At 33.4% G+C, this 26,935-nt stretch overlaps 1 protein-coding gene and 2 pseudogenes across 1 annotated transcript in view; 1 reads left to right on the top strand and 2 right to left on the bottom strand.

The window, feature by feature from the left end:
- TMEM207 (transmembrane protein 207) overlaps positions 1–13,466 on the top strand; it is a 19,666-nt gene extending 6,200 nt beyond the window's left edge. The window contains exons 3-5 of the mRNA XM_039850575.1: positions 3,792–3,836; positions 4,707–4,849; positions 13,330–13,466. Coding sequence (XP_039706509.1) covers positions 3,792–3,836; positions 4,707–4,849; positions 13,330–13,466 — 325 coding nt within the window. The remainder of the gene's footprint in view (positions 1–3,791; positions 3,837–4,706; positions 4,850–13,329) is intronic.
- A 7,900-nt stretch (positions 13,467–21,366) lies between these two features.
- LOC120592884 (heterogeneous nuclear ribonucleoprotein A1-like) lies at positions 21,367–22,801 on the bottom strand (annotated as a pseudogene).
- A 2,027-nt stretch (positions 22,802–24,828) lies between these two features.
- Positions 24,829–24,947, bottom strand: LOC120593111 (uncharacterized; annotated as a pseudogene).
- Positions 24,948–26,935: the final 1,988 nt, after the last annotated feature.

Genomic DNA, 26,935 nt, shown 5'->3' with positions numbered 1-26,935 from the left:
TCCAGAAATAACCAAGTACTCTGATGTGCATATATGTACGTAAATAGGGTAATTCACAAAAGATAAATTAATCATACATATACAGGATTGTGTAAATGGATTGTATTAACAGAGCCCTAATGAGGGGCCACCATTTTACCTGGCTTGCAGAAGTTAAGTATTTTGCTCACGAGTAAGCAAGTAAAGGAAGAACTTGGATTTGGACCTAGGACTGACTCTTGAGCCAAAACTTTTCACTACAAAGCCATAATGTAGATCTAATGTTTAAATAAAATTATACACCTGATGAAATACCTGAAGAATATACAACCTATCCATTCTTCTAGACATTATATAATTTACTCTAATGTAATTAAACCACCAGTCTCTGGGTAATATGATTTGGCACCCATCTTTCCCCCAAATTATTATAGCTGAATTGCACTTTGGCGCCTATGTTAAGGATGATTATGAAAGACCCATGAAATTTGTTATTGCATTTGTTCTAAGAGTACTATGAAAAACATTCTTCCTATTGTTAAGTGTCCTCTTTATGAAGCCTCATAGTTTGAATATTTCTCTGGTTACTGTGCCAAGAATGGCTGTGCTTCTGGTGAATAAAGCTGCCTGTTTTTGTTAATTTTAGAGGAAACTACATGACCAATTCTCTCTCTCATCCTATTAACTGCTAGAAAGCTTAAGCCAGATCTAGAGTTCAGTTCTAATTTTATATGTGGAATTTAACTATATTCAATTTACAAACTGATCTCACTCTTGGCTTCATCTCTTTGTCTGATATTCTCAATGTTCTCATTTCTAATTTATTTTTGTGTATTTTTTAATATTTCCTTAAAGCATTTTGGAACCCAGATTATTGAATGCATTCAGGTAGTACTCCACACCATAATACGAGGCTGGAGCTACCTTCTACTGTTCCCAGTTTCAGTGTTTCATGATGGTAGGAGACACGGGCTCCAAAGCCAGCCCATTTGGATTTAAAGCTTGTTTCTGCCACTTTTAGCTATGTTTTCTTGGGCAAGTTACTTAATCTCTCTATGACCAAATTTTCTCAATTGTAAAATGAGGATTATCATGGTGTGACCTTACCTTACAGTACTATAATTTTGAAAGTGAGATAACTTACATGAAGTTATAAAACTGGTTTAGAAAAATACCTGGCACAGAAAATTCTGGGTGAGTCTAGTAGAGAAGCCAAAGGAACAGCTCTGCAGTTTTCTTCTTAAATTTATCAAAGTAATTAATTTGTGGTTAATCTTAAGTCTACAGAGTCTCAGAATTGAAAAGAATAATAAAGATTAATTAATCTAACCATTCTCGTAGAACTGAAATTACCTTCACAACATCCAAGTAATATAATGCACTAGTCATTTTGGTAGGGACAAAATTATCTCCTTCAACAATGGCTTCTGGAGAACTCTAATTATTGGAAATATCTTCCTTAAGCACACAGTCAATCCTCACTTCTTTTGGCTGTTTTTTTCTTTTTGACATCACTATCCCAATTTGACCAAGCACATGCAAATCTCTGAGTAATAATTTCATCTTAAAAAATTTAACTTATTCTACACTAAAGATCTTGCATCTAAATTTTCAGTAATTAGAATATTGTTATAGTTCAGATACCGTCTTTTTTTTTTTTAAGAACTCAAAGAATTTCTGTTTAAAAATTGAACTTGAGAAAGACATGGAAATAATGATGGGAAAGGAAGCACATGGGGTCAGAAGACTTATATTCTGGTATAAGTTCTTTGTGCAGCTCCCCACCTACTTTCCCACTCTGGGCCTCAGTTTTAGAGTAGGTAAAATCCTCAAGGGTAAATAAATGATGTCAAAGGTGCCTCTAATTCCTAAATTACACGATCACTTTGGATTTCTCCAGCTAACTGCTTCCTGACCATTCTGCTGCATATTAGAAACTCCACCAGTTGGTGCACAGGGCCAGAAAGGAAAAGTGAAATCGGTCAGCTGCGTAATTATCAGGACCAGAAAAAAAATAATGAGTGGCACAAAATTAAAACTTGGAAATAAAATGAGGTAGCTAATATTTAGAATTGACATTATAGGAAGTAGGTGGTCTATTCTTAAATGTAAAGAAGGGAAGCAGAGATTTATGTACAGAGGGAAATGAAGCAATCCACACTCCCAGTCATGAGCTAAAATTTCAAGATTCAAAAATAAAAACCTTCTACTCTTTTATTAAGCTAAATCACCAAGAAAATTGTCCTACATCTATATGTAAAGTGGATACTACATTTTTAAGATTTTTATATGTTTAATGCAATATTTACAATTGTATGACTACAAAAGTGATGTATATATATTATAAAAATTTAAACAATACAGAGATATTGAAAAAATAAAGTGCTTCATGACATTATCTTCAAGAGAAGCAATTAATTTGATGTATTATAACCATATGGTCATTAATTTGATGTATTATAACCATATAGTACTTATTTAGTGAAATCATTGTATTTGTGTAAAAGAAAATATACACAAATTAGAAATGAGCTCTCTATATTATTTAACTTAATAAGGTTTTTAATTATAAATATAAATCTACATCCTTTTTGATGAGTAGATAATATTCCTTTAAAAGGATATATCATTATTTTAAAAATTCTTTGTTGATGATCATTTGCCTTAAAATGCTTTGTAGTCATACTTTGGCTACCATTTTTTTCCTCAGCCATCTGTACTTATGCATTTGGCTAAACCCTATAAGTGCACACACACACACACAAAATCAAAACACTATTGTCTGGTGATTGACTTTGTTATAAATATTTGGAGTAAAATTTTTAAGTTGACACTTCACATATAGTGATAAACAGGACACACTCCCTCTATAATTCATAAATTAACTGATATCTATGAATGCTTTCAAGCTGCAAAGTACTGTTATTTTAACAATGGCTGAAGAAGATGTCATTAAATATAGCTCCATCTCAGAAGCTTATCAGGTGGTGATGAACAGGTTTCCACTGCTTAATACCAGAACACTTTAACAGTGGCCCATGTACTGAGATACAAAAAATGTCCAACAGCAAAGTCCATCATTCAATGACGCACCATGTATGGCAGAGTGAGGGACTCTGGAATGAATAGCACGTAAGTGTCTACACCTAGGGCGTCAAAATTCCTGAAAATCACACTGTGAACTTTGTTTTTGTGTGATCTTTTTAAACTTATCTCAAGAACGATTGAGTTGTTCCTAGACACACAGTGATTTGACCATCCTGACTGAAGAGGTCAACTTCTCACTACTGAGTAGATGGTATATGTGGTCACACACATTCATTTTCTTTTTATACTAATTTCTTCTCCCAACTAGGGTGGCAAGGCTGCTATTCACTACAAAGAGATTAAAAGTTGATAGAGACTGTAAACAAGATTTGGAGAGTTTGCATTTTAAATAAATTTAGGTCTCTGAAATAATAAAATGGTGAAATGGTTATCTACCTAATACCTAATACCTATGACATATTATACCTGAAAATTTAGTCACTACCTTCCTCATGTACAACAGTATTTGTAACTCTAGTTACAACTCTAGTTGTAACTACTACTATCCAATTATCTGTTTAAGTATCTGAGAGTTTCACATTTGCATGTATTCTCAGTGTCTTGAATGAAATAGGCATATGACAAACATTTGCTTAATTGTATTGGAGTGTTGCAATGAGAAGATAATTTTGGGGGAAATAGGTGTGGTCAGAACGAATATTAAGGTTCAAAAGAATAGGCTTTGGCCATCTAGTGGTCCTACATTAACTGTTCTTTCTCGCCAGGTGCATAAACTATAAAGATCAATACCCAAATGACTGGCATATCTGGTAAGGACATCCTCACTTTGTTTTATGAAACCTTTAGTTATATAAACATACTTCTTTTCCTAAATACTTGAGATGGCACATGAAATTATACAGCTTAAGAAAATTTTAGGGGTTATGTGAATCAATATATGTAGAAATATCACTTTCAGTTTGTTGTCCAGTGTTTACTTAAATATTCTCTATAGCAGAGAACTTACTGTTTTTAAGAATAATAGTTTATTCCCAAGTCGAAAATTTTGAAAGGTAAAATAATTGTTATTTTCTCTTGATATCTCCTGAAATCTCTCTTCCATTAAATTTAGTTCTGGCCTTAAAAATCATTTCAAAATAAGACTACTACCTCTTTTACAAGCTAGACTTTTAGAAATTTTGAGAGTTATTATAACCTCCTAAATGTTGATTTCTATATTTTCCAAACAAAACATTACCAATTTTCTCAATTAGATAGCTCCTAAAAGACAGAGACCATGTCTTAACTTATCTTGTCAACCTTTGAATCCCCGACCCCAACATCTACAATCTGTTCAGTTGCTTAAATACTAGTTGAATGAATGGATTGATGGATGAATGAAAAAGATAACAGATAATGATTTAAAGAACCAAGAAACTGCTCCTTAGAACAACCCTCCAATTTTCAGAGGAAACAATTATGATCACCTGACAAGATCAAACCACTGAGCTCAGCAAACATTCCAATTTCAGTAAAAACTTATGAGTGGTGGTGAGGGATTGCTTAAAGCATTCAGCCTCCTAGATTGCTTGCAATCAATCTTGCTGAGTTCTTGCCCCCTTTCCTGAGATTAATAGGAACTCTTAACTTCCTTCCCTTCATGCTCCATTTCATTCCTCCCCTGCTTCTTCTGCCATCAGGTTCTTGCTGCTGATTTTCCTGGTAGCTTTGCTCTGTGGAGCAGTGCTTTTCTGCCTCCAGAGGTGTCTGAGGAGATCCCAGACTGGTTGCCCAAGACATACTATGGCTGTTTTTGCTGTTGGAGACTTAGACCCTGTTTATGGTAAGCTGTCTGTATACTCTGGACTTCCTCTTTGAAACCTATGGTTTGTGGTGAATTGAAAAACTGACCTCTGAAAAGCATATTTGTGAGCTTACAGCAAGATACCATTTATTGAAGATTCAAAGGCACGCATTGGAGAGAGTCTAAGTGAGAAAACTTTAGAATAAATGAGAATTCAAAAGAATTGTTGGGTAAATGACTTACAGCCGAGTATGAGTATAGAACCTAAATATTTTGCTCAAAAAAGAGAAGAGATATACAGGATTGTTCAAGTAAGTGGTAGGGTTTAAAATACAGAAAAGTATCTCTGACGTTTTGATATCGGTCTATCCTATCCTGTGTTAGTCTCATTTATTAAGCTCTCCATGCCTCATTTATCTGCAGTAACATTGAACCGCACTTTCCAGATTGTCCACTGCCAATGCAAAGTCTGAAAAACTTAGAATTGGGCAGAGTATAACACTCATATTTTTTTTCCCCAGACACATTGGCAACATCCTGATCCTGCCTGCTACCACCTGTTACCCTCTAAACCATGCCCTTTCTATTATTTTCCAGTCTGCATAAGGAGGTAAAGAATGGGGAAAATTTAGGTCTTAGAGTTATTTGTAACTGTTAAGCATCCACTCAATCTGTTATGAGACTTTCCTTCTAAAGTACTGCATTCAATACCACAGTTGCCTCAAGAGTGCTTGGTAGAGATTAACAGTTGCCCTTCAGAATTTTGGACCAGATAAGATTTTCAATAGATGGAACAGGGCATGTCCTGGAAAAACTAACAGCTAAATAAAAAGTGGGATAAAAATAATCTAAAATGTCATAATATCAAAACTCATTACTCTAAGATTTAGTGATTATGTTCACTATTGACTTTTTAAAGCTATTATTTAACAAGGGAAACACATTGTCAGTTTGAGAAATGGTTATTTTGGGAAAGATAATTAAAATCTCCAATGAAAATAATTCTTTCTCTTAAAATAAAAATATATTTTTCACTGAGCAGAGAGGAAAATAGAGTCACTGACCTTCTAACTAAATACATTAGTCAAAAGGGTCAACATGGTCACTTTGTTCTATTTTTGTTCATTTAACTAGAAGTGTTTAAGAAACAAATGCAATTATGTTCCTTTCAACTTGACTTGAGTTTCGAAAGAGGAGAATCCACCTGGTCCTTTTAGCCCTTCTCTTACTCTAAGGAAGACTTTTCTAGCCTTCTTAGAATCTTAAAAAAATAAAATGTTTTTAAATTTAAGTAAGTTATCCAGTTATACTGTTATAATTTGAAGGTAACTTATATGCCACAGTTATATCCTCATTTATCTAATGCTTTTATACTTTTTGTTTGGTGGCTTACCTACATGCTTTTGAATTTGCCTGAACTTTCCTGAACAGGTATGAGTATGAGAGAAGAGGTCAAGGCTGATATGATACTTCAGTAATCTGCATGTAATAGCACTGAATGCAGGGCATTAAAATCACATTCCCTATATTAACCTGAAGTCATTATAAACAGAAAAAAAAACACTTAGAAAGAAATTGTTTTTTTTAATAATATAGTCACATTATACTTCACATCTACGAAGTGCTATACATTAGGTCAAGGGCTTCTCAGATATTATCTCTAATTCCTAAATATCAGCTTCTAAAATGGCTATTACTTCTCTTAAAGGATGTTATATATTTTCTCACTCTACTAGATAAATATGCCTCACAAACTTTTGCTGCAAGTCAACTAAGAAACTGCAAATTATCCAGAATTGAGGTTATGGAGCCAAAGAAAATTTGGGCAGGGCCTTCATGGCTTAGCCTCTTCATCCTTCGACAGACACTAAGTAAAGCCTTGTATCCTGAATCTCCAGACATTTCCATATTGTGATTCCTTAATGCTAGAGATTGCTCTTCAGAATCCTTATTCCTTCCTTTATTCTATTAGTCCCTCTTTAATCCCATTGCTATAGCTCTGGATCTTATTTTGGGCAAGGAATACTCTCCCCAAGCTTAAGTTGTATTACAAAGTTCACTTTTTATTGATTTCCATCTTAGAGACTACAGATTCAGTTGCCCCTTCTCATTTTTTTTTTTTTTGTCTATACTGGTTGTGTTTTAGGTTATTCTATCCACTGCCCACCTCCCATCCTGTCCCAGAAATGCTCAGAATGGCTGTACAGGCAGTGAACATCTTTTCACATAGTCTTTGATGTAACTGTGTCTCCCAGAATTGTGCTTCTTGGCATTTTTCTGTCTCCTTGCTAAAACACAAAAGAGTAATTTAGGAAGTGGGATTTTCTGTGATCTCTAGTCAAATCTTCTTAACTCTTAATAATTTCTGGAAGTAAATTTCAGGAAGTCAGTATTTTAAGGCAGTCTGAAAGCCACTCCCACTCTGGATTTCTTTCCCCACTGGATCCTCATTGTGCTTTCACTTCTCCAGACAAATTATTCTTCCTATCTAATATTTCTGTAAAAGAAGCTGTTCTCCAAAAGAGAAGTTAGGAAACCACTACAGGATCTTTTCATGGCTACAGAGAAAGGAAAGGGCCCAAACCACAGCATCTACCTCCACAGTCCCCACCAAATATGTTCTCATAGCTTGGAAAATCTAACTGCTGTCGGCTTCTTACGCCCACTCTGCAGGTTATGGGTTTGCACTTCTGAGTCTTCTTCACTGTCACTGTTCAGAAAGGGGAAAGAAAAATGAGAACTTACTTGAAGACACTGGTAACATACTAGATAGAATATAAAATAGCGTTTCCAGATTCCCTGCCACCCCTTAAGCACAAAGGGGACAATAGACTGTTCCCTCCTGAATACAGAATGTAGGAAATAAGGCCATTTAAAACATTTTAAAGGAAAAACTTGATTTGCTGTATTAACCTTGGGTTCCTCCTAGACCTTTATTTTATTTCCTCAGAACTTATTTTATATTATACCGCTATTTGCTGAATCTATTAGTTGAAATAGCTCTGTTCTTCTGACCTGTGGGTCAGAGGTTTGACTTGCAGGACCTCACAGAAGCTGTCTAAATGGAGAAGAGCCATGAGGAAAATTTTGATTTTGACTATCAGAGGCTGGAGTGGACTGAACTTCACTGATGTTAAAATACATAAAATGGAAAACTTATTTCACTAAAAATTTCTGATAATATTACATTGCTCAGGTAGCCAAATATCTTGACTGGAAATATTAAAGAGAGAAAGGAAAACACTTGGCTTGGGAACCTCATCGAAGTTGTTTAAGAAAGTTCGCCAGCCCAGGCCATCTAAATGTCTGATGAGATTTCTGTCTGGGAAAGGTCTTTGGAAATCTCAGCCAAACACTGCCCCCAGTAGCATTTCCTGAGACAATAAACATGACTTTTCACAGTTCTCTGATGATCTGGTGCTTAGATTTCTCAGTTTTCTTCCCCTCTCATAGGATCTATGTTTTCATGTCCATAACATGTTATGATGAAGCACCAAAAAGGGAGAATTAATCCCTCCGATGCCCCAAGGAAGGTAAGAAAGAAAAGGAGGTGTTGTTAGAGAAAAAGGCGAAGATAGAAAGACCATAAGAAAGTCCAGAAGGTGGAGGAGAAGGAAAAGAATGAAGAGCAAGAGGAGTAGGAGCCTACGGTTTGAAGTTGGAGACCTTTTAAGGACCTTTTAAGGACTGCTAGTTATTTTATACAAGCCCTAAAATCATGTTAGTTTGTTCGTCACAGGCCCATGTCCTCTTTGTGAACCCAGCCCCAGTGTCTCCTAGATACTCCTTTCTTCCCTTATTGTTCTGCCTCCATCCCTGACACATCTTGATCCTGTTTTCCTTTATCATCTCTGCTATAACCTCAGAAAAGACCCATTCACTGGCCTCATGTGTTGTTGAATGGGATCATCTATGAAGTGTTCTCTGGGACGTTGCTCATCTCTCTCAACCACTGAGCACTAACAATTCTAGTATAATTTAGGCATGCTTTGTTTGTTTGTTTGCTTTAACACCCGTGTAAGGAGTAAAAATAATGTGTTTTAGTGTTTTTTTATCTCATTATCTCACCTGTGCTAATGATACTTTTGGAATCCATCTTTTCTGATAATGCAACAGAAAACTCAACATATTTGCAACCAGTTTCTTCCTTTTTCAGATGTAAATGAATGCAAAGTGAGAACAAATACTAGACCACAGAAAATGATTTTTTTACAAAGATGAGGAAAGAAGAGGTGAAAATCATTAAAATTCTCACACATATCTCAAATTTCTATCTGCAATCAATGCTTTACACCTTATAAGACCAAGGACTATGTCACAGGGTGTATAGGTAGAAAATACATGTGATTTTAAAAAGAAGAAAACAAAAAGCTTTTTTTTTAAAGGTTGTTTTATTTTTTTAATTTTGTATTTAAAAAAATAAGACAAAGGAGTCATTAAAAGTTTTAAAGTTTATTATACACAAGTGTCTTTATAATTCACTGTAAATATGGATGTTATAAATTTCCATTGAAAATAAGGTTGTGAAGCTGAATAAAAGCATTTATTTATGAGGAGGTTAAGACATTTAAAGATAATAAAGAGAAATAAATTTGGGGTTTAAGAAGTGAGAGAAGATCAAAAGGCTTGAGGCAGAAAAACAATCTAATATTCATTAGAAAAGAGAGAATTTGAGTGCATAAAAGAGGGATCCCAGACATTATTTCTCCATATTTTTTAACAACGAAAAAATAATGAATTGCTATAAAATCTACACTGAATTCTTTCTACATTGAATCCTTCCTTTCTATTTCGCATGGATCAGATCTGGATCCCCTCGGCCTTCACAAGGCAGCAAGCAGCTCCTTTGCCTTTCCTGAGAAGACCTTGAGGTGAGAGGGATGCTGAGATACCCCTCCTGAGAACACGCATTCTGGCTTAGCTTCTCTTCAGGGCTGATCTCACTGATAATGCTGCCTTTTAACTATCCAATCTCCTTGACCCCATTTCTTTTGCAATTTCAGAGATACTCTTTTCTTTTTCTTATTACATGGAAAATAGAAATACTAGTCTTCTGACAGTGATAAAATGCCAGTGCTCCAAGTTGAGGAGGGGAAGGAGGATTGGAGAGAGACAGACAAGAGCAGGCCTTTACATTCTCGGCTCCCTTCTCCCTCGAGCTCTCCCAGGATTTTGTCCTATATTAGAATCCTTTTTGAAATGTCACTTCCCTACACCTGTGTTCTACATGTAAATATTCTGTGACTCATTTAAGTGAAGAAAGAGATTATTTTATTCACACTCTTTCATGAAAGAGCATGATAATTGTAATGACTCACATTTATTGAGCATTTACCGTGTGTCATGCTCTGTGTTAATGCTTGACATCTCTAATCTATTTTTTCCTACACCTCTAGGTGGGGTCCATTATCATTCTGAATACTCTAAAGATGATGGAACAAAGGCACTTAGAGATTAAGCAACATAGTAGGTGGTAGAACTGTGACTCAAAATCAGGCATTCATAGCTACTCCATATAAAAAGATGAGATATAGAAGGGGAAAGACCAAAAGAAGCTAGAAAAGACGTTGAAATAAGCCACATTCATTGGAGTGATTCTTAGTGATGTGGGAAATCTGAAATCTGGCTATAAAAACTCAGCAGTGAGTGTATCAGTTTTACACAATTAAACCACAAACTCTAATACCTTCACCAACAATTCTGTCAAAACCATAGGATTTTTGCAGGCATTTTTAATTTATTTCTCTCAGGTTCTTAATTTGACAAAAGATAAAAATAATGCTTGCTCCCCTCCCGATTACATGATATTATATGTGTAAACATGATTTAAAAAATCGAAAACGTATGTTCGATTTTACAAAAGCTCTCTGAGCACATTGGCTTAGTTATGTTTATGAAATGAATGCCTTGTGGTTTCTGTAACAAATTTAAGAGCAATGGTCAAATACGTAGTAAAGAGTTAACGAAATTTTTTACCACAGAGAGCAACTGTCAATGTACTGTTGCCTGGAGCACAATATTAATAATAGTAATTGTGGAAATATATTTGAGCTAATAATCATGTCAATCAATCTGGTCAAGGACTCCAAGCAGAACTGCAGCTAAGTTACCACTGAGTTTGTATTGAATACATGAGGAACAATTCACCTGGAAATTGGGTGGGGGCTCAGTACAGGTATCCACAATGGAAAGAAGCACTGAGGTAAATACATTTTACCAATATTAACTCTCATTTTATTAAGTCCCCCCAGACTTTGCTTACATCATCCTAACCTTTCTAACTCTAACTCTACAAAATTTTTCACTTAATAATTTCTGTTCTAATATTAATAATGATAATGATTAAAATATTATTTGACCATTAAAATAGGATAGATTGGAAAGTGATGTAAATAAGAGAAAATATTTATATTTCTTGCATAGAACGGTTCTTGATATATAGTTATAATACTAATATTTATAATACCACTAATGATAATTAACCATTAATGGGTAATAACTGTGTGCTGGGCTTTGTTCTGAGAACCTTACATTCATTTAGCCTTGTTTTTATAGATGTAGATGCTACCATTATCCTTTTATTGCACAAATGAAAATAGATACCGAAAGATTATATTATAGCCTAGGGGTAGATTATTCAATTAAATAAATAACTCCTTAAGAAAAGTACTGAACTAGGTGAGACATATTTTAAATGTAGCATTACTCTTTACATATTACATTAATATTTGAATTATTATGCTTTGCTCTGCAAACCAGTGGGGCATGAAATAAGACAAATATAAATATGTAAATCTCCATAATTTTAAATAAACATTATTCACTTCAAACTAATAATTTTTAGTAATCCACATATGGATTCCAATAATACAGCTATTGCTTAATATGTAACTACTCTGGACTGTTTTGATATTGTATCATGGCCTTTGGAATCTCTTTGACGATATTAAATTTTACTTCTTTAAGGAAGAGGACAGCAAACTTTTTCTATTAAGAGCTAGGTAGGAAATATGTTTGGCATTGCAGGCTATAAAGTTACTGTGGGACTACTTACCCCTGCTCTGTAATGCAAAACACAGCCAGAGACAATGTATACATAAATGAATGAGCATGGCTGTGTTACAATTAAATTTAATATATAAAACCAGTCACAGGATTTAACTATTTGATTTAAGGCCTAGTTTCTTCTTGAAAGGTGAATTTATGGTTATTACTATTGTTTTGGGAAGAAGCAATCAAATCATTCCCAGACAGGTAAAGACCCAAGTGAAAAAAATGAAAAAAAAAAATATGAAGAGAGAAATGGTTATAAAATATTACCATTGATTTCCTGTGACTCAGAAACAGTCTTTTAAGGAAATGCTAATGAAAAATTTTCAGTAAAGCTATTGGAATAAGTGCATGGTCTTTCAAGGTGATCTGTTTGAGGAATAAAATGCTTATTTTTGATACTTCATGGCTTGTAGTGTGCATAATCTAAAAATCAAGGGCTTTGATTTCAAAAATTTAAATTCAAGATTGTCTTTTTTTTAATCTCGTGTACTTTTATTGCAAACTTTTCGCCATTTAACATTTTTATTATTCACAATAGAGAATTGTTTAAAGTAATAAATTCATTAGTTTCAGTTTTCAGAGCATAAATATAAAATAATGTTCAGATGTACTATTTTAATGTCTCTAGCGAGATTTGCATTTCCCATGATGGGAGCATTAGCTAATACATCATTAATGTTTATAGGATATTCCTTCTAGTTTAAGCTGCTAAATTGTAAATGCTTCTTGATGGGTTAATCAATTATGATATACAGTAGTCTCCCCTTATCCACAAGGGATATATTTTAAGACTCCCAGTGGATGTCAGAAGTCACAGATAGTACCAAATGCTATATATACTATTTTTTTCCTATGCATATGTATCTACGATAGTTTAATTCACTAATTAGATGGTAAGAGATTAACAACAATAATAAAAGAGAACAATTATAACAATATACTGTAATAAAAGTTATCTGAATGGCTTTGGGGCCATTATTAAATCAAACAAAGATTACTTGAACACAAGCATTACAGTACCTCAAGAGTCAATCTGAAAACTGAGATGGCTATTAAGTGACTAATGGGCAGGTAGTACATACAGCATGAATATGCTGGACAAAGGAGTGATTTATTTCCAGAGCAGGACTGAGGGGGGTGGTATGTGGTTTCATCACACAGAACAAAATGCAATTTAAAACTTAAGAATTACTTATTTTTGTAACTTTCTACTTGATAATTCTTGACCTGGTTGACTTTGGGTAACTGAAACTGCAGAAAGCAAAGCTATAAATAAGGAGGGACTATTGTAATCAGTTCTTGAGAGTAATTCGTTTTTTTGCTAAAGTGATTAAGGTGATTGTAAATTTTTTCCCAAGTGTACATATAATTTTTTGTTGTTCCAGTGATTCAAGAAACATCATATTTTACTAGGCACTGTTTTATGCTGAATAGAAAGGTTATGAATCTCCATTTTCTCTTTCCAGAGACAGAAGCTGCTGTGAATCCAACTGTTGGAATTCACCTTCAAACTCATAACCTTGAACTATATCCTATTCCATGTTTCGGCACTTTAGGCTCTCCACCTCCATATGAAGAAATTCTGAAATCGAGCCAATTTTAGATTTGGATCATCAATTGAAAATAGTAGAAACATTTTTAAGTCCAAAACACCAATTTAGGAACAATTTCTTTTTCATTGGGAGGAATTCCCAAGGACCAGTGAATATAGTCTGAAAAAGGACAAATAGACAAAAGAATGAGTGTGGGAAATAATTTTGGTCATGAAGATGTTTCAGTAATAAATTCAGTATATCACTGCTGTGTTGTACTTTTGTGCTATACAACTAAGATAATGTTTTTCCATTAGTACTTATATAGACACTAATTAATGGGCAGAGTGGTATCAATTAAAGTTAAGATTATACCCTAACACACATCACAGCTTTCTCTGCCTCAATATTTCCATTTTAATCTGCCCTCTCCTTTAGAATGGAGTCAATAAAAATTACCATAATTTAACAATGACCCAAGAAGAGATTCAGACATATCCAGAGCTAGAACCAGAAAGAGACAAATGAAAAGCTGAATTAATTTTTCAAAAATGGTTAAGCTATGAATGATGAAAATAATTAATATTGAATTTTAAAATAGAGGTTATTCATTTGACAAGCTAAGCAGAGAAGGAGGTGTGTGTGAAGGAAGGTGACAGGATATAATAAGAAAACTAAATCTCAATCTCAGATTGTGGGAAGTCAATGAATAATATCTAAAATTAAAAGAAAAATCAAGAAATAATGGCAAAGCACATCATTTGAAAATTAGATCATAATACCTGAAGCAAAAGACTCAAGAATTGAACATGATCGCCTCAAGAAATAAAGCTCAGAGACAAAGCTATGTGGGATTAGGTAGAGCAGAATAGTGCTGATTTTTATCATAGGCCTATAGGACTATTTGACTTTTAAAACTAAATGCATGTGTTACTTTAATAAATAGAAATATAACGTTAAACAAACAAATGTTCGGCAAAGTTATACTTTGCAATTGCAAACAAACAAAGGTAATCATACTAGAAGGAAAAATAAAAAGTTAAATATAAATGTCTTTAAGTGGTAGGGTTACAGATGATTTTATTTTTTATTCATGTTTCTAAATTTTTGTTCATATCCTATAAGTTATGTAAGTTAAAATCCATTCCAGTTACAAAATAAGCAGTGGTTATAATTAACACCTAGAAAAGTACGAACACATCTGGGAACCGGACTAGTGATTCAGCAGCTGGAGTTGGAAGAAGTTAGTCTAAGTCCGGGTTAAAGCAATTGGAATTTATTTTTAAGTGCGTTGCATTTATGTGTCAGTGCAAGTCTACCTGCTTGATGTGTATTTGTTTGGTTTATTTATGGAGGCAGGAGAGGAAGTGCGAGGATGGGGTTTAGGCAGATGGGTAGGGCTAATAGAGAAAGAGTTTATTTTCATAGAAACTTTTCTGACAAAGATCTTATCAAATATCACAGGTTATATTTTCATTTATTGTCTAAGAAATACTTACTGAATGACTGTTGTATGTTCATTATTAAACAAGGTCTGGATATATTTCTTCAACACACTTACTATTATTTTTAATGATACTAGAGTTTCTACCACTTTGCTGAAACCTCCAGACAGAGACTTGAAAGTTCTGTATCAGGTGCTCTTGTGGTCCATTGGAAACTACTGCAAACAATACAATAATAAAACTAATTTATTATATGGTAATCATGACATTTAAAAATAAAATTTATAAAGATAAACCTGTGTTCCTTTTCTGTAATATATCTGTAAATACTTGCCTGCATCTTAGTTCATTGATAAATTGTTAAAATTCTATTTAACAGTGTCTCAGATTTTAATTTTGATAAGACTAGGTTTTGTTTTCTTTCCATGTTAAAGGGCATTCATTTTAAAAATGAGGTTTTCTTATTGTTGAAGAGTGTAGCCTTTACTTTGAACATCCAGCAGAGGGCACAAAAGCCTATCTGTGATTATAGCCCATTAGCTACATTTGATTTAGTGGCTAAGTGAAACTGTGAGTCTGGGTTACTATTGATATCAGATTTTTGACAGACCCTAGAAGAATGGGGTAATAATGAGATTCCAATTTTCAAAGAAAAATCTAGTACTTTAGCTCATGTTGCTCACAATGATGAGATGCCTCCCATCAGAGACTCTAGAAAATTTGAAATATACTCCCACTTCTGAGGATAAGACTTGTGAGTTTGAGGTGCCTGTAAAGACAGGGTAATCTGTGTACACAGTGCTCACGTGGTATGTGACCTCTACAGCAATGACTCTGTAGGTCTAGCCTATTTCTTTTTTACCTGACCATAAATTCCCATTTAATTTTCAGTTTCATATTTTCAATTTTTTTTTTCCTTTGTGTTAGGAGCACAACTTTTACAAAAGACAACTTTAAAATTCAGTATCTTTCACAGAAATGAAATAGAGTTGGGATAGGACTAAATAGCTTTCATGTGGACAATGAAATGAAAACTATCCAGAATACTGTATTGAAGGCAAAATGTGAAATACTTCAGGATTGTATAAGAGAAAATGAAACAATGAACATATATTGTCTATGAGACCCCACTTTCTATAGAGAATGATATATTTTAAATCAGAACAAAGAAAGGAAGTAGAATATATATTCCAAATGAATCTTTTAAATTCATTTTGCTCTTTGATTTTGTACAAAATAAATCTATGCAGGCTTTTTTTATTTTTTAATTTAATACTGGATACTGCAAAATAGTATATATATATTTTTTGTTTTACTAAATGTAGTTTTGGGAAAATGGAATAAAAGTAGTATCTGTTTACAAAATGAAATAGTTTGGTGGTAAACAAAATTTATTTATATTTGTGAATTTAGAAAATAGTTACTTTCCCTTTTAAAATTATGCCAATCTATACTTTCTATTGCACTCAAGAAGCAAATAATGAATATCAGTCAAGACGTCAGATTTTTATATAAACGAGATAAAAATGGTGTTGCTCAAAAGCACTGAAATTATCAATGAATGCAAGCAAGTTTCTTAGTTTTATCACCTTATTTATTGGGAGAGTTTTTCCCTTTGGAAAATCTGTTTAAGGGATACCATAAAGAAAACTAAGCGAATGTCCCTTTCTCCAGTAAGCAATTTAATTATGATCCTCTATATTTAATAAATAATCAATGTTTATATTTTCCATTGAATATAAAACTGAAGTCATGGTCTTAGTGACCTTTGACGAATCGCTTTCGGGATTTAGAAGTGCTGGAGCAATAATTGTTTTTTTTTTTTTTTTTGGAATATTGAGAGACACAAAATAAGAAAGCCTAGAGATTAATTTGAAATAATCAGTGGCCAATTGCATGCTTACCTGATATTGTGTAGAATACTTGTAACGTGCGACAAAGCCAACAAAATAGATCAATGCTATATGAGGAGAGTTGGATGAAGGGATATGATGTCAGTCTCTTAAGGATAACAAAACATTACTGGTATGCTAAGATCTTTCTGCAGATGTAAAGATTTTTTTTAAAAGGAGAGTATGTGGTTGAAAAAAAAATGCTTTGATAAGCTGCTAAACAAGAGACAGCCACCCATGGGACACACTCAGTAACAAAAGATGGTCACTAAAAAGGAGAATTCTGTGGAACTGCAGAGCTTTGGTTTTGCTGTTTGAGGTATATAAATTTGGGACCAGAACTAAACTGTGTAAGGCTTTAGAGGAGAGTCATTTATTTTATAAATACATTTTTTTTTTACTATAATTTTATTAGCACAAGGAGAAAATTCCATTGAGGAGGCAACAAGATTGGCATATGCTCAGAACAACCATTACTGGAATATTAACTCCATGTGATTAAGCTTCCACTGTGTTTATAGTACCTTAATTTTTATTTTCCAATAATGCTTTTTTCTTTAATTTTCATCCTTTTTATTTTAGAATCCCTCTGTGATTTCCTCCTCTAATCCATATTTCCCATTTAATAGCTTTCGAAAATAAAGGCATTGTATAATGTTTGTTTTAATTAGTAAAAGAAAAACTATGATTTGCAACTACAACATCTCTCAACACCTTTCCTCTGTTCTCTGGGCTATAATTTGCATACAAAAACTTAATTTAGAAAATAACAAAAATCTGATGAGTTGACAAACTTCTTCAGTTTTTCAGCTCCTCCTCCAGCAAACCCAGAAAGTCAAAGGGCCAGTCTTCATGGCTTTTTCTCCCTTTATCTATTTGAAGGCTATTTCACAAAACATTTCCTTTCCTTCTATTTAACTTCCATTTTCCTTTGCAGCTCGTTTTTCTCCCTCTCCTCCACCCTGAGTATTAGAGCAAACATTGAGCTTATCGGTTTTGTGGAAGCGGTTGAGTTTTTGCAAAGGAAACTTTATAGCAATTTGCATTTGTCGAAAGTCTCCTAAACTCTGATTCAGAGATTATAGAAATTAAAATTACAGTATTTTATTTTAGAGTTTATCACTTACAAAGTCTTGAATTTTGGATCCAATTGAAAAGGCCATTTTTCAGACAATTGGAAGAAAATAGACATTGGAAAAATTGATATTAAGGAATTGTTTATTGTTAACATTGATAACTGATAATAGCTGTGGTTCAACGGTTTAAAACTCCTTATCTATTATACATATAATATGAAGTATTTTGAGTGAAATAGCAATTTCTGAGATCTGTTTTAAATAGCCTGTATGTTGAATTTGAGCATATGTCCATTAAATAGCCTGTATGTTGAATTTGAACATATGTCCATTTTTTTACTTCCTAAGTCTAATCTTGTTGCTCTCCTTTTTATGAGCAATGAAATTCAATAAGCTATTGTAATTTTTGCTTAGAGTATGTTTCATTTTAAAAATACTACACTTATCAAACAATTGTATACCAAAATTCAGTCAATCAAATTTGGACTTTCTTATTTTTGATATATCTGAAAAGCATTTTTAGTTATTTTTATTTAATGTATTTTTAAAGCAACTCAACTTCAAACTTAAAAAAATTGAAATGGAAACTTCAAATAGTATCATAAGTGTAAAGCTGGTGCTTTTCTAAATCCACATAAAAATAATAGATGTATATAAAATAAAAATATTCGATGTACCACTTAAAAATATTTTAAATACCATTGGCAATAAGTATAACACACTTTGAGAAGCTAATTAATATGTGCTTTGAAATTTGGGATACACAACAGCATAAGACTAAAAACAAACAAAAAAACAATTTTCATTTGTAGAAATATTCAAACAATTAGTAATTGCTTAAAAAGTCGATGTTTAAGAGTCAAGTTAGATAAATAGTGGTACATATGAACAATGAACTATGCAGCCATTAAAAAGAATGAGGAGATATGGAAAAATGCCAATAAATATATTTAATTATTATTTTATTTTTAAAAGGAAGCCATATTGTAACAATATGGTGTATACATTTTCAAAGAATCTATATATGGTATATATTTCAATATTTTTCTTTGAAAGAATGCAATAAATATGTGATAGTTACATCTTTTGGAAGAGAGATGGTGGGAAAAGACCATAGAAGTGGTTAAGAAAGACATTAATGTTTACATTTTGTACTGTTAATTTTTGAAAAATCTATGCATGTATAATTTTTTTCAGTGTTAACAGAGATTTTCTGGGTGCTGAAATAACTGATGTTTCTTGTTTGTTTTCCTCCTTATCTTTTTTCTGTTTTAGGCAAATAAAGATTATTTTAATGAAATTTTTAAATGACGAATTATCAGCTTTTTGAAGGGAAACAGGGTAATCAATACTGGATTGCGCATTATATTGTTTTCCAACTAGTTACTGCACATCAGGGACCAAGATTATTCACTTGAGAACAATTACTTCTGAGCTCAAAAGCTGCAGAACCTGCTCTCGGAATGATTTTTCTATCTAACTTCCACTTTATCCTCTTAAACTGAGATCGGAACTATTCTTTCCAGCAAGAGAATGTTGACATAAAGAAACAAAACAAAACAAAAAAGTAAAAGAATTGATTTGAAAGCGGATTAAAGTATAAAGGAAAGGATATAGCAGGAGGATTAATTTGGGGATCACAATGATCTCTATGATGATGAAGATGGGCTAAATAAAACTGCTACATAGATGATGTCTCAAAGAGGCTGACAGTAGGACGCAAACCAGAATAGTTAACCAGCAGAATAAAGCTAGCACCATATGAACTCGGATTACATTTCTATTGGTGGCAGTGAGGGCATTTCAGCAATTTTCCTACCTTGAAAAAAGGAAAAATGCTCTTCTTGTGGTTTTCATTTTAAAGTAATTTGTGAATATCAGATCCTCCTTCCTCCAGTTATGCTATGTGGACATGAAACTGCTTATAATATTTAGCACATTAGTTGATCTCTCTTAATTCTGTTTCATTGTGCATGTTGTTTTCTTAGCATAGACTTCTTTCTCCTATTTTCTTTGAAAATGCCTATCATCTTTCCTTACTCAACTGAAAATCTCCCTCCTCTGTGAAGCCTTCCCTGACTCCATTGGCAGATGTAGAGATTGCTTTTCCTATGGCATTTCCTATATGCCCACATGATAGCAATTATTTTATTGCACTCTAACTTTTGTTTTTTATGTCTCTGTTCTCTCTATGCCTTAGGCTTCTTTAAAACACAGAAATGGTTTTTCAATAAAACTGCACAAATGTGTGAATTAATAATAGAAGGAATAGTTTAATGAACAAATAAATTGCATGCAATGGATGCTTAGATTTTTCAGGCCAGCATTTATTGCCATTCATCACTCATTTATTCAAAAATATGTATCGAAGGTTGGCTATGCATCAGGCATTGTACCAGGTACTTGGAATAAATCTGTGCTTAAAAATAAAATATTTTACCCTCTAAGAGCTTGCAATCTTTACAGGAAATTCAGATATAACAAGAAACCACAATCATAAATTAAATGCAATAGCAGCAATGAAAGGAGAGCCTTGGATGATAGAGACATGCTAATATCTAACCTAGTCTGGTGGAAGTCCAGGAGGCCTCCCTGGAAAAGTAATGTGTTACTGAAAATAGGAAGAATGTTAAGGATAAATGAAATTGGGACAGGGTGTTCCAGGGCAAAAGTAAGAAAAACATGGGGTTTATGAAGCAGGGAGAGAAATGCAGTCTGGTCGGAGGGTGGTAAGCAAGAGAAAGAATGCTGAAAGGAGAGGTTGGAGTTGTATCCAAGGTCTAAGCCATGGCCAACCTTAAAAATCACATTAAAATTTGTGTTTCTTTATTTTAGAAACAATAGGAAGGCATTCAAGCAAAGGAGGAACGTGATTGGATATATATTTTTTAAAACTCCATCTGTCTTTAATCTAAAGAATGGACTGGAGGAAGAAAAAGAAGAAGCTGCTGCAACCATTCAGGAGAGAGAGATAACAATTTGGGCTAGGAGGAGATAATGTCAGACTAAGAGAATGACCTGAGGGCTTTTAAGAAGTTGGAATCGATTGCATTTAATGTTTAGCTGGCTGTGAAAATGAAGGTGAAAGAGTTGGAGACAACTTTCTTGTTTTTTTTTTTAAGCATGAAATACCTGGCAATGAGCCCACAGAACATGTTTTTTAATTAATTAACTATAGATCGTTACAGAATTAGACATAGTATATTATTTATAATGAATAAGATTTTTTTTAAAGGACACATTCGGCATTATGATCAGACTATTACATTTAATAATCTACACGGGTGCACAAAAAAAAAAAACTATATTAAAACCCCTTGATGAATGCTTTACACTTTCCACAGAATAGAAACTGAAATAACCTGTTATACAGTCACAAATACAGTCCTCGAGTTTTTTGCCCATACACATGAGCATTGTGTAAAAGATGTCTTCTTTGTAGCAGTTAGGCCTTGCCACCACTGTGTTTGGCTGAGTTCATAAATCTCTTGTAACCTGTAACTTCCCTGTCACTTCTCTGGCTCTCCTCTACTACTAAGCTTGGTTTTCTGACAGTAATTAAAACTTTCTGCCTCTGCCATAGCTACTGCTCTTGCTGGAACCGCCATACTCACCTGGGTTTCATGGTTTGGTCTCCAACAGCATAGGGACCAGATCTTCTGCCTCCAAAGTTTCTTCCTTTCATAAGTCTAAAATTTAAAGATTGTTATAATTGCTAAAAGCATTGTAGCATCCGCCACCTCCAAAATCGCTTCCACTACCACTGCCAAATCTGCCTCTATCTTCTCTGTTGTTTACAACTGTCGGAGCTGCCACTCTCACTATAGCCTCTGCCCTGGATTCCCTAACCCTGTCCACCACTTCCATGGCCTCTGTTTTCTCCAGAGTAACCAGGGGCACCTCCTCCATAAACAACATCGTTACTAAACCCATTATAGCCACCTACACTACCATCATATCCTCCACCACGGCTGCCACCAAAGCCACCTCAACCACTGAAGTTTCCTCCACAACCAAAGCTGTCATTCCCACCAAAACTACCTCTATGACTACTGCTAAAGTTTCTAGAACCACTGTAACCTCTTGGGCTGGATGAAGCACTAGCCATCTCTTGCTTAGATAGTGCTTTCCTTACTTCACAGTTGTGGCCATGCACAGTATGGTATTTATGAATGACAGTCTTGTCTACAGAGCTGTGGTCATCAAAAGTTACAAAAGCAAAGCCTCTCTTCTTGCCACTGCCTCAGTCAGTTGTGATTTCAATCACTTCAATTTTCCTATACTCTTCAAAACAATCTCTTAGATGATGTTCTTCAGTATCTTCTTTAATATCACCACCAACAACCTTTTTCACAGTTAATTGGGCACCAGGTATTTGAGAATCCTCTCTTGACACAGCCGTCTTTGGTTCCACAACTCTTCCACCCATCTTGCATGGGCTTGCCTTTGTGTTTTCATCCACCTCCTCACAGTGGCATACGTGACAAAGCCAAAGCCTCTGGAGCACTTGATGTTTGGATCTCTCACCACCACACATTCCCCATCACTCAGAATGATTTCTCAGACTCTCATCAATTGTACCAAAACTCAGACCTCTGAAAAAGGGATGCCACAGCTGTTCAGGCTCTTTGGGAGACTCTGACTTAGGCACAGTGAGTGCAGGAGGGGAGACTTTAACACTACTTACTCAGCAGTGTCGACTGACAGAAAGGAATGATCTAACAAATGTATCTCAAGATTTTTGTTTTTTGATGCTGCTACCCACCTATCAGAATGGCTAAAATGACCAAAGACAATACTAAATGTTAACAAGGATTTGGAGCATCATACTTCTGTGGGAGTGTAAATTGGTACAAATACTTTGGAAAACTGGCAATATCCACTATATCTAAACATGTGCATAGTTATGATGGAAAAATTTCACTCCTAGTTATTAGTGAAGGGAGTGCATGTGTCACTTCAAATTAATTACATGCAAGAATGTTTACAGCATCACTACTTGTAATAACTAAAATTCGAAACAAACCAAATATTCATCACCAGTAAAATATATTAAACATTCGGGACATATTCTTGCAATAGAATACTGTATAGCAATGAAAATAAACAAACTAAACTACATGCAACAATATAAATGAATCTTGAATCTCATAACACAATTTTGAGTGAAAAAAGTTAAATGCAAACAATTAAATATACAGTAGTTTAAACACAGACAAATCTCTTCTTTGGCATTAGAAGTCAGGATAATGGTTACCCATGGAATGGGGAGGGTAATGACTGGAAGGTGGGGAGGGTAACTTCTGCGGGAAGATTATCTTCTATTTCTTGACATAGACACTGATTTTACAGGTATATTCATTTTGTGAAAGATTCAGTTATAAATTTATGCTTTTCTGTCTGACTTCAACATTAAGATTATTGAAAAGAAAATTTTGAAGGACTGTGTCCAAAAAACATAGGAGCTAACTTAAAGAAGCCCCTACTGACCAAAGACTACAAATTTAAGTATCAAAATAATAATAATTATAGCAAATTAAAACACTATGAATTAATGAAAATCTTTAAGGCCATTATGATACTCAAAAATTAAAAATATTGAAAAACTATACACGTAACTCTTTGAGCTAAAAGAGTGACCATACTTCCTTGCTTTCCCGGGCAGTCCTGATTTAATTATTAATGGCACCCACTTTTATTCTCAAATTGTCCCAGTTTCAATGAAACATTATATATTTTCTCACTGATAAATCAACTCCTTACTTTGCAATAGTGAATTGGTAAACAAAGGGAAATAATTAAGCATTTATACTAATTTTACAGGGTAACTAAACAGACTTTGATGAAAGTCTGAAGCTTATCTTTCAGAAGAATTTCTACTATGGACATAGATAAAATAGAAAATCATTTTTCTAAAAATCTTAACAAATATATTGACTCAGATAGGAATTATCAATTGTTAAAAGTATTATTTTAAAATTATTATTATGGTTGATGGAGAATGAGATTTCCAATAGTTTCAAAAATAACACTAAAATAATCATTTGGTTTTGTCACTAAAGGAAATATATATATATATAAAACTGAAGAATAGAGGGATCGGACTATCATCCCCCTAATCCAGTTAAAAATTTTACCATAAATTAAGGCTAAATTAACCAGATATTAGGTCTCTGGATATGCTATCACATCACCTATATTATATTCTAGAAATTATTTAATTTGATTCCATCAAGACTTTAGATTTAAATTCCAATTTGCTGCAAATACAGACATATAGAAACAAGCTAAATAACACCACAAGACAAATCCAGAAGGTGAAACAAACTATAAAAATAATGTTTTTTTTTTTTTAAACAAGTTAGGTTAACTGGGAAAAACAATGTAGTTGGATTAAAAGATACTTAAGGGGAGTAAAACCAGAGGAAATATAGATCCTAGTTTGGACAAAACAGCTGTACTGTGTATTTTGAGAAACTTAGGAAATTTAAATACGCATTAGATATTAGATAAGATGAAAATTCATTGCTATGAAAAGGCAGAGATAGTTGAAGGGGAAAAATGTTGATTATGAGTACCACGTATAGAATGATCTCTTAAAAAATAAAAATATGTGTATGTGTGAGTGTCTGTGTGTATGTATATAAATGCAGAATATCTGGAGTATGTGTAGACATTCAATAAGGTTTTAGTAATGTTCTAGGTAGAGAGAATATGGTGCCATGCAATTTAAATAAGATACATTTTTGTTTTTTTGTGTTTTCAACTATCTACAATACACATATACAACTTTTGTAATAACAAATGTCTAATTTTGATTTAAAATGTTATATTAGAAAGGAATAGCTAATAAAGAAACAGGTAAATGAAATTGTCCCATTTTATAAATTTTATTTTTTCTTATTGTAATTAATAAGGCATGACTAAATTTTTTTTTTTTTTTTTAAGCAAGCAACCCTTGGTTGACCTCACAGATTGCAAGGACCTTGTCAGCTTAAATCCCTTATTTTTTGTTTTTTATGCCTACAGCACCTGGTCTTCCTAGGTAGTCTCCCATCCAAGTACTAACCAGGCCCGACCCTGCTTAGCTTCTGAGATCAGACAGGATCGGGCTTGTTCAGGGTGGCATGGCCATAGACAAGCCGAGCTTAAATTATTGTACCTAACCTTTAGTGAGCTATTTTAATATTTCAACCTAATAAACATTGTTGTGTCCAGAATAACCAGACCCAACTTGAGTGCTCTTAACCAGGAGACAGTTTATTAGCCGGTGGCTGTCCTTGCAAAGGAGCAGCCCCGAAATGCCAAGATACAAGGTTTTTAAGCCCCAAATCCCATTCCTCATTCTGTCTTAAACACAAAGGTCCATCTTTCTCCTATTCACTACCTGTCAACCCACTGGTCAGGTGTGCAAGCGGGAAGTACAGAAGCAGAAAGCTTGTTGTTAGAATGTTATGTTCCTATGGGTGATTGCCTATGTTCCCATGGGTAATAGCCAGTGTTCCCATGGGTGATGGCCAAACAGTAATTTTCAGCTTATATACAATTGATCATTTTTCATGCCACGCAAGCAAGCAGGGTTACACAGGCTAAAATTGGCAGTTAGCGTATGAGCTCATTGTTACAAGTTTCATGATTAACAGAATGTGGTTAGGGGTTCCAGAAACTAGGCCTAAGTTATAGACTTCCTTTGTCCAGTTTCAGGTTTTAATTATTCTTTAACCCTTTCACATTTCAGTGGGCTATTACAAACATATGTGTGTATACTTTAGGCTTATATTATTTTTTCTTTCTAAGCATATTGAGCCACCACCTTGTCTATAATAACTTCTTCACTATTTAGTATTTATTTTGTTGTTCGCTAGTTGTTATATGAAATATATTCTTTGTTATAGTTTATTTGGGGATGCTTTATTAAATTACAGTAGATTAGGAAAAAACATTCCCAATGTAATTAAAGAAAAAAATACTAATAGTCTTCCTAGTATATATAAAATGTTTTTATTGAAAAAAAATTGAAAACAGTCATGGATGACAATTATCATAATCTTTTGAAATATTTTCTCATACAAATAAATAAGGAAGGAAAAATTTTTATCTCTAAAATTTAATGAATTATTTAATTAATTTTTACTCTGCCTTTTCCCAGAAGGATTTCAAGAGAATATTAGAATATATAAACGATAACAGATAATTTATCATAAGATAAAAGTGAAAATAAACATTTTAAAAACCAAGGTTGAGAAAAAAAGAACACAAAATTAGCTTTCAAATACATAAAATAATACCCATATAACTAAGAAACATAATCTACAAAAAATTTTTTCAATGTTAATTACACAGCTAATAATACTTATGAAATAAAAATGAATTAATTGCTCTTAATGCTTACATTAAAATTTCTCCTGAGAATACTGGTAAAATCATGAACACTATTCTCATCAACATTAATATATGTACTAGGCTTTCATCATATCATTTTCACATTATCTTTAGCTTTTTAAATTTGAAACATTTCTTTTGGGGTCAGAAATTCACAATTAAATTTTCATTAAACTAAGAACTAATTTATAGTTTAGATGATAGCACATTAAGGTACTGCAAGGGTATTAATCTTATTCATGTGAATTACAAGGAATCAGAAAACATGAGATGAAATTTTATAACCTGTTTAAAAACTCTACCATTTAAAAGATTCAAGATGATTACATTATGGATATGAATAAAATCCCATTAACAATCATTCACTGATTTCTTTAAGTGCTTATATAATGCTATTGTTTCAAAAAAGCACATATTTTATGAGAAAATTTTTTATTTTTTGAGTAGAGACTTGTGAGCCTTTATTTCTTTCAGTCCATAAATACTGGTTAAATATTATCATATGCCAGATATTTTTGCTGGGTGCTGATATGGTACATTCATAAAACATATTTGGATGTCCAATCAATAAATTAGTGAACTCCTTGTCTTAGCTATTACTGCCATAATCTAATAATTTGGGAACACATAGGCAAACTAGGAGTAGTGTTAACATAATATACACATCTCTTACGTTGTTAACGAGGCAGAAAGTTGAGTCTGGTCACTTAATACTACTGACTCTGGTATTAATTTATCATTTGCC

Source organism: Pteropus medius, unplaced genomic scaffold (assembly GCF_902729225.1).
Source record: "Pteropus medius unplaced genomic scaffold, Ma_sr-lr_union100, whole genome shotgun sequence".
Lineage (NCBI taxonomy): Eukaryota > Metazoa > Chordata > Mammalia > Chiroptera > Pteropodidae > Pteropus > Pteropus medius.
Note: the sequence above shows the minus strand (reverse complement) of the source record. Positions and strands in the feature narration are given on the sequence as shown.